The 9,352-nt window shown below is 42.9% G+C and overlaps 1 protein-coding gene across 1 annotated transcript; it reads left to right on the forward strand.

Annotated features, from left to right (window-relative positions):
• Positions 1-313: 313 nt before the first annotated feature.
• Positions 314-3,093, forward strand: LOC142216521 (gamma-crystallin-3-like). Its single transcript, XM_075284393.1, has 3 exons — positions 314-333; positions 1,418-1,660; positions 2,818-3,093. Exons 1-3 carry the CDS (start codon positions 325-327, stop codon positions 3,091-3,093), a joined length of 528 nt encoding a protein of 175 aa, XP_075140494.1. The 5' UTR covers positions 314-324.
• Positions 3,094-9,352: the final 6,259 nt, after the last annotated feature.

The following is a 9,352-nucleotide window of genomic DNA, read 5'->3' on the forward strand; positions in this document are numbered from 1 at the left end:
ACTGCAGACAAGTGTAGTGGTTGGCTCCCCTGGTGACTGGAAGCAGCCATAGTGCTTGGGCTCAGGAATGGAGTGAGATCAAAGATCATATGGCCCAAAGAAATTGGATGCAATGGCTTAGAGTCATTAGTACAAAAGAAATAGTTAAATAACTTGGTAACATACACAAAAGATAACAAAAGGTCTATACGTTTTCTATAGTTGACAGAAAAGCGGTCAGCATACATTGTACTGTATGCAGACATCAGCAGTGCCAGATGTATAAAAGGCAGCAGTGCACAGCATGGGACAGTATATACCTGCTGCAACCGACCTCCAGACAACATGGTTAAGGTAAGGTGCCTTTAAGCCGCCTGTACATGCTCAGGTTATGGTCAGATTTTTAATGCAGCAGTAGATTCTAAATAGAGGACAAGAAGAATCTTTATTTATACTTAATTTTCCTTTGTGATGAAAACTTACATGTCTTTAGTTACCCTTAGTTTGTAGTAACTAAGTTAGTAGTTGCGTTGTCAATCCTGCCATATTATAACATTATTATGTACAGAGCCATAATATGGCGGCTGCTATAGAGATATATTATACATTTTCTGTCATTCCATATGCTTTGTATTTCATTTAAATTTTCTTATACAGAGTGTGTAGGTATAGAGAAAATATGGACATGCTGTATTTATGTAAGCTGTATCTCTGTAACATGGGGTTCAATAGACCCCCCCTTACGGTAGTACACAGTGGTTGTCTATAGAACTGACTTAGGCTAAGACCCCAAGTAGCATGGTTTTGGAAATTTCAGCATGCCCAAAAAAGGGTCAGTGTACTGTATGTGGGCTAAAACGATGGGGGGGGGGGCTTCAAAAGGGTCCGGATACTATTTGGGGGCCAAAAAGTAGAAGGCAATATTATTATGTGTGAGAGTCTAAAAATAGGCAATATACTATATGGAAGTCAATAAAGGGTCTAATATACTGTGTGGGGACCAGTAAAGAAGACAATATACTGGGTGGGGGGCAGTAAAGTGGCTAATATACTGTATATATATAAGATAGAAAAGGGGGCGTTATACTGTGACATGGCCAAATGGGGGGTGCATTGGCTGCAAGTTTTTTAGGGGATCCCATCACAGAACCAAAGATTGCTGGATTAGATTTTTTAGGGGGGCTCCTTTCAATAGGTTGTCTCAGGCAGCAGGCTGATAGATGGTGGGTTGCATTGAAGGTTCCCAGACCTGTCAATAACTGAGCTTTTATTACATACAGCCATAGGTAGCTTTTAAAAGAAGTCAATGTATTTTACAATATACTGCAATACATTAGTTTGATTGAAAAATGGGTACATTGGAAGGGGTTATGAAATTTACATTTATGTGATAGGTTTTTCTAAATAACCAAACAAAATAATATCCATGCATTTCTAGATTATCTTCTACGAGGACAAAAACTTCCAAGGTCGCTCCTATGAGTGCGACTCTGATACTTCTGACCTGTCCTCCTACTTTAACCGTTGTAATTCCATCCGTGTGGAGAATGGAAACTGGATCCTGTATGAGCATGCCAACTACAGAGGACACCAGTACTTCCTGAGAAGAGGAGAGTATCCTGACTTCCAGAAATGGATGGGCTACAATGACTCCATCAGATCTTGCCGTTTAACCCCACAGGTAAATATTGCGACCAAGGCTGAAAGCAAAAATGGCTGTACCAGAAAACAATGGATGGTGTTAATCCTAGTTTATATACGTGTGTCACCCGTGTCCGATCCATGTGCCACCTGTGTAAAATAGCAATAAAAAATGGACAAACATGTGAGCACTGCCATTAGGGGTAAATATTAGCAGCGCTCGCATGCAGGCCCATTTTTTAATGCTATTTTATATTATGCGGAGTTCTGCTTTTTGCACTTGTCTGTGGACCAGGAGCTGCAATTCCAATACAGAAACACAGCTGGGCTTCCCAGGAGGTGTTAACCAAGGTTATGCTTGGTTCACACCAGTATGCCATCCATCCGTTTGAATTCAGTTTGAGACTAAAAACAGACTGATGCACGTACTGATTGTATACTGACACCTGATAGCAAAAGCTGTTGGTCCCCTACAGGACAGATAAGGGAATTAAAAGTAGCAATTGCAAACAGTGTAGAAATAAGGAGATATAATAAATGTCCTTATCTCTACTCTGCCAAAGAAAAAGACAATAATGAGAAATGGGGAGGGGGGAGACACAAGACAGGGACCATAAGGGATGGAAGGGGGGACTCATCTCCAAATCACAGTCGAGATATAAATGGAGTTGAGGAAGCATACGACCTTATTCTAAGGCTTAAAGGTAGCCTCACTAATCCTGAGAAATAATGCTGTTAGCTTTGGTGCCTGATATGCTATTTAGACTCTGTACTGACAAGAGGGCAGTGACAGAAAGGAGCAGACAAGGGATGTGATGCTGAGCCTCCCCCCCCCCCCCCGCCTGACACTGCTCTTCTGACATTACAGAGCTTACATGGCACATCAGAGGTCAGAAGTATGTGTGCTTGGTGCTCGGGAACTAAAGAGGCTAGAAAAGAAATTCCAGCTATCCTGGAATCATCAGAGATTCTAAGAATTTGAATGGGTGGCGGTGGGGAAAGGTCCTCTTTAACATTCACTAGTGCAATATACCTCTGATACTAAAGAAACATCAGCTAGAGTAAACTATCTGCTACTGACTCCTATTGAAATTAATGGGAGAGTAGGGAGGTGTTTTTGAGGCAGATTTTGAGGTGGTTTCCTTCAACTTTACATCCTTGTAAATTTTCCATTTTAATGAATAATCTCTTTTACAGCATCGTGGACCATTCAGGATAAGGGTGTATGAGAGAGAAGATTTCAGAGGTCAGATGATGGAGTTCACTGAAGATTGTCCTCATGTCTTTGAGCAATTCCGCTACAACGACATCCACTCTTGTCATGTGCAAGATGGATACTGGATGTTCTATGAGGAGCCCAACTACAGAGGACGTCAGTATTACCTGAGACCTGGAGAGTACAGGAGATACAGTGACTGGGGAGCTTCCAGTGCCCGAATTGGTTCTTTCAGAAGAGTTCAACATATGTATTAAATAAAAGAAATATTACCTTTATGATTACATTCTAATTAAATTATTAATTGCAAATTGACATTTTGTGTGATTATCTGCTTTTAAGAGTAAAGAAATGTGAAATTTATTATAGCATCTAAAGGGGAAAATGATGTTTAGAAAGAAATGGCAGATAAGAAGCAGTAAGTCTCTATACGTACCTCTGTCCAAGGCAGTGACCCACATTTATCAAAGCATTGCTGCCTTGTCCTGGGGCATTTTACTCCTAAATAGTATCTAATATACTGTGTGACACGTTCTTCACAATTCGTGCCAGAAATTAGAGTTATTTTTGGTAAGCACATCAGTTTGTAAAAGCTAAAAGTGAGTGTGAGTAGCTGAAGGACACACATTTATGGATTACAACTTCAAGGCTGCATGCACACAAATATTGTTGGATAAAATGTATTAGTAGCATATGAATCATATCCGTGTGCTGTCTGTGATTTCATTGCTGGGCATCAAGATGACTCAGTGGTTAGCACTATAACCTTGCAGTGCTGGAGTCTTGGGTTCAAATCCTGCCAAGGAAACATCTCCAAGGAGTTTTTATGTTTCCTGCAACACTCTAAAGAAATACTGATAGGGGAGAAAAAAAATCCTTCCTCAGCCCAGGCTGTAAAGAGAACAGGGATAGGACCTGTCCATAGTTGTGCTGAATGGTTTATAGCCCAAGAACTATGAAAATACATGGCCTTATGATTAAGATGATCAGAATACGTGTCAGTGTGCTGGCTGTATTTTTTTTAAAGCACATGTTCCTTTGCATGGAGTCTTAAACAGTCTCTAAATATTTGCACGGTCTTACTCCAGTAGATAGGTGACATGAAAACTGAACAATCATCTTCAATTGTTATCAGCAGATTACAGTTTTGATAAATTTAATATTTTTTATTTTCACAAAGTATAACAACATTGCCTCCAGCAAAACTGACTTTAAGGCCAGAGCCCAATTAACGTAAATGCTGTGATTTTGCCATGGTGGAAACAACGCGCAAAAACTGTGGGGTTTTACAATCCCTGCAAAGTGGATGAGATTCTGGCTAATTCTATTCACTAGAGATGAGTGAATAGTCAAATATTCGATATTCGTTTAGAGTAGACCCTCAATATTCGACTATTCGACTGAGTATTGAATCCCATTATAGTCTATGGGGAAAAAATGCTCGTTTCAGGGAAATCAAAATTCGACCAATTGGAGTCACCAAGTCCACTATGACACCTCAGGAAATGATGCCAACACCTCTGGAATGCAACTGGGACAGCAGCGGAAGCATGTCTGGGGGCATCTAACACACCCGTCCCAGTATTACCCCACTATCACAGCCTATCAACTAGACACTTTCCACACTCAATAGAACCTCTATGAAAAATACTTGGAAACCTTCTTTCCTCTACATTAGTATGGACAGAAACACAAATTTTAAGCTAAAGAAACATTACCATGCACCCCTTCAAATCATGTTGCCCATGACAACCACAAATGGCATAGGCAATGGGAAATCCAACAGCCCCCACCCTTAACTGTCATTGTGTATGTGTGTGTGATGTGGTGAGACCTTCAAAAATTACTTTTGTGGACCTTGAGGTGAGCCCTTCAAAATTAAGTTAGAGGCCCTTAAGCTGACCCATACAAAAATGTACTTTTCAGGCCCTTGGGGTGAGCCCTCCCAAACTTAGCTTCAGACCCTTGGGGTGAGTTGAGCCTTGGACTAGCAGAGTATTAGGCCCTTTAAGTGAGTTCAGCCTTACATCAGCAGAGTTTCAGGCCCTTTAAGTGAGTTCAGCCTTACACCAGCAGAGTTTCAGGCCCTTTAAGTCCGTTCAGCCTTACACCGGCAGAGTAATAGGCCCTTTAAGTCAGTTCACTCTTGACCTGGTCCCAGCCTCCACTACATTCACCCAGTGTGCCGTGAGAGTTGAGCCTTGCACCAGCAGAGTCTTAGGCCTTTGGGGTGAGTTGAGGCTTGTATGTTACGTTCGTGTCTATGCCCAGACCCAGAATCTGGACTGCAGACTGCACCGCTAAGGAAACAGGGGAAGGAGACTATCCCTGACGCTACGGCAGCTAGCTAGGCCCTGCCTGCGGGTGGTGGTCAGCTGTTCCAAAGCTAGCCTTGGCCTCGACAACTCCTGGCTCTCTAACACGAAGGCCTAGCTGACAGATAGGGTGAGAGGTACAAGAGAGTTAGGGACTGGGGATACTAAGGTGGTCACCCCTACAGAAATGAAGGTGCAGCTGCAGACAAAACAAACTGGATGGGATGTGCTGGACAACAGACACGCAGCACAACACAATACGCAACAAGAGAATGAGGAGAGGGACAGTGGAGAGGTGAGGAAAGGGTTAACACAGGACTGGTGCAAAACAAACTGGAACCCAAACCTCACAAATAGCAAGATAATGCCAGGCAAACAGAGCTGAAGGACAGGGTAGAGCAGAAGTGTGGAGGGACAAGCCAGACTCACACACAAGGCAACACTCACACCACTTCCTAGTCAGTTGTAATTCCACAGAACAATCCTCCTCCCAGAGCCACAAATTCCAGTGGGTAACAACAAAAACCGGCAACTAGTGAAGCCAGCCCTCCTCCTAATAAAGGTCCCAGAATCATCCCATAGGATAATGTGAAATGTTCGAAGTTCGATATTCGATTCGAGTAGCCCCTCAAAACTCGACAGTTCGAATGAATATCGAACCCCATTATAGTCTATGGGGAAAAAATACTCATTTAGGGGGAAACCATTATTCGACTCAGATGGGTCACCAAGTCCACTATGACACCTCAGGAAATGATGCCAACACCTCTGGAATGCAACTGGGACAGCAGGGGAAGCATGTCTGGGGGCATCTAACACGCCAAAGTCCCTGTATTACCCCACTATCACAGCCTAACAACTACACCCTTTATACACTCAATACAACCTCTATGGAAAGTTCAAAAATACCTGGAAACTTTCTTTCCTCCCCAATAGTATGGACAGACACCCAAATTTTAAGCTAAAGAAACATCAGCATGTGCTCATCACAATCCCTGACTTGATAGCTACGTTAAGCAGCGTACCACACTAACCAGGCCTGAGCACCAGGAACAGGTGTTACAATGGCTAGCGGATAATGCTTACAGCTCCTTATCCACCAGCCAGTCAGCCACTACCTCAAGTCCTCTTCCTTGTCAAGAGTCTGGTCCACCTTCCTCCCAAAGCAATGGCTTAGAGTCATTAGTACAAAAGAAAGAGTTAAATAACTTGGTAACATACACAAAAGATAACAAAAGGTCTATACGTTTTCTATAGTTGACAGAAAAGCGGTCAGCATGCATTGTACTGTATGCAGACATCAGCAGTGCCAGATGTATAAAAGGCAGCAGTGCACAGCATGGGACAGTGTATACCTGCTGCAACCGACCTCCAGACAACATGGTTAAGGTAAGGTGCCTTTAAGCCGCCTGTACATGCTCAGGTTATGGTCAGATTTTTAATGCAGCAGTAGATTCTAAATAGAGGACAAGAATAATCTTTATTTTATACTTAATTTTCCTTTATGATGAAAACTTACATGTCTTTAGTTACCCTTAGTTTGTAGTAATTAAGTTAGTAGTTGCTTTTTCAGTCCTGCCATATTATAACATTATTTTGTACAGAGCCATAATATGGCGGCTGCTATAGAGATATATTATACATTTTCTGTCATTCCATATGCTTCGTATTTCATTTAGATTTTTTTATACAGAGTGTGTAGGTATAGTGAAAATATGGACATGCTGTATCTAAGGAAGCTGTATCTCTGTAACATGGGGCTCGATAGAGCCCTTATATTAGTACACAGTGGTTGTCAATAGGACTGAATTAGGATAAGGCCCCACGTAGCGTGGTTTTGGAAATCTCAATGTGCCCAAAAAAGGGTCAGTGTACTGTATAGGGGCTAAAAAGATGAGGGCACTATTATATGTGGGAGCCTCAAAAGGGTCCGTATACTATTTTGGGGCCCAAAAGTCGAGGGCAATATTATTATGAGTGAGAGTCTAAAAAGAGGCAATATACTGTATGGAAGCAAATAAAGGGGTAATATACAGTGTGGGGACCATTAAAGGAGACAATATACTGGGTGGGGGGCAGTAAAGGGAATAATACTCTGTGAGGACCAGAAAAGGGGGCGTTATACTGTGTGAGGGGCAAATAAGGGGATTTTTTTTATCTGCAATTGGGGGTGCATTGCCTAAAAGTTTTTTAAGGAAACCCATCACAGAACCAAAGATCGCTGGATTAGATTTTTTTTTTTTTTTTTTGGGGGGGGGGCTCCTTTCGATAGGTTGTCTCAGGCAGCAGGCTGGCTCGGTTCAGGCCGCGCACAAGTAGTTCTCCTTGTGGTTCCTTAGTGTGTGATCCATTATTATGATAGATGGTGGGTTGCATTGAAGGCTCCCAGACCCGTCATTAACTGAGCTTATATTAAGATAAGATAAGATAAGATAAGATATTCCTTTAATAGTCCCACAATGGGGAAATTTCAGTGATACAGTTTCATAGATGGTACAGTAGTATATAACAAGAGAGAAACACATACAAGCTCATGGCAGATAGAGAAATCCTAGGAATCATAGCAACTAAAAAAGAAAGAAACACAGACACACTGCAGGATCATTTAGTTCTCTGTGCAGATTGATGTTAATAATAATAATAATACAGCCGACTTGATTGTAGGACACGAGGAGGGGGGTCACAGCATGTAGATATAACAAGCAGAAATTTTTGCAGAGGTGGGGGACATATGCAGCTATCATGATAACATGTGGTAGTTCCTTTGGTAGGTGGTGAGATCTCCTGCTCACAGCTGATAATTCGGTATCTTGCATCAGCACTATTGTCCTTTTAACCACAAAAAATGCCCCAAATGTCCTTCATCACAAGCCCTCCTCCTCCTCCTTACCACAGTGTTCTACTGCCCCAAGGAAGTCAGAGACCATCCAGGTATACATGGTGCTGCTCTCTTGCCAAGCTTCCATAACTCCTGGGGTAGGTAGGTGATGGTAGGTTCCCAGGTTGTAACAGTGTCCCACGTGTCCACAGTAATAGAAAGAAATACCAGTTAGCTGTAGCATCTATTACATACAGCCATAGGTAGCTTTTAAGCCCTTCCCGACATTCGCCGTAATAGTACGGCGCTGCTGGGAAGGGCTTCCCGCAAACCGCCGTACTATTACTGCGGATGCATGGTGCGCACACAGAAACTGTGTGCGCACCATGCACAGTGGATGTCAGCCGTAATACACGGCTGACAATGCCCCGTAACACCTGCGGTCGGAACCGGGTCCGATCGCGGGTGTTAACCCCTGATATGCCGGCGATCAACATGACCGCCGGCACCTCCGGGGTTTGGTTAACAAATGGTGCCAATCGGCACCCCCCGCGCCGGTTTCGGGGGGTGCTGGTGTTCGTAGGGGGCAGCCCGGGGTCTGATCAGTGACCCCGGGTCTGCCCCATCACTTACCCCGTCCTCGCACCTGGCTGATCCTGCCGTAAATGAAGCTGTCAGCCTGTGCGTCTACACAGGCTAACAGCTTCCTATACAATGCAATACACGTGTAAGGGTGCATGCACACTACATAACGCCGGCGTGTATCAGAGCCGTACACGCCGGCGTTACAGCAGGGCTGTCGGACACTTCCCATTCATTTCTATGGGAGCCGGCATGCGAGCGCTCCCCATAGAAATGAATGGAAAAAGCAGTCCATTCATTTCTATGGGGAGCGCTCGCATGCCGGCTCCCATCGAAATGAATGGGAAGTGTCCGACAGCCCTGCTGTAACGCCGGCGTGTACGGCTCTGATACACGCCAGCGTTACGTAGTGTGCATGCACCCTAACACGTGTATTGCAGCGTATCTCTATTGAAGCAGTGATCAGCCGATCACTGCTTCAATCCCCCATGGGGACAGAAAAAAAAAGTTAGAAAAAAGTAAAAATAAAAAAGTTTAAATAAGTTTAAAATAAAATAGAAATAAATAAAGCCCCAAAAATCCCATTTTCCCCATATAAAATGTTTTATTATGCAAAATAAAGAAAAATAGAAAAAAACATTACATATTTGGTATCGCCGTGTCCGTAATAACCTGAACAATAAAATTAAAACATTATTTAACCCGAACGGCGAATGTCGTAAAAAAAAAACGTAGAAAACCGCACAAAATAATGATTATTCACCACCTTTCCCTTACAAAATGTTCAATAAAAAGTAATCA

The sequence above is a fragment of the Leptodactylus fuscus genome, chromosome 8 (genome assembly GCF_031893055.1).
Source record: "Leptodactylus fuscus isolate aLepFus1 chromosome 8, aLepFus1.hap2, whole genome shotgun sequence".
Taxonomy (NCBI): Eukaryota; Metazoa; Chordata; class Amphibia; order Anura; family Leptodactylidae; genus Leptodactylus; species Leptodactylus fuscus.

Bases quoted from the DNA above. Each gene is read 5' to 3' on its own strand.
- LOC142216521 (XM_075284393.1), top strand. The intron at 1,661-2,817 runs GTAAATATTGCG...TCTCTTTTACAG, and splicing joins CTTGCCGTTTAACCCCACAG to CATCGTGGACCATTCAGGAT.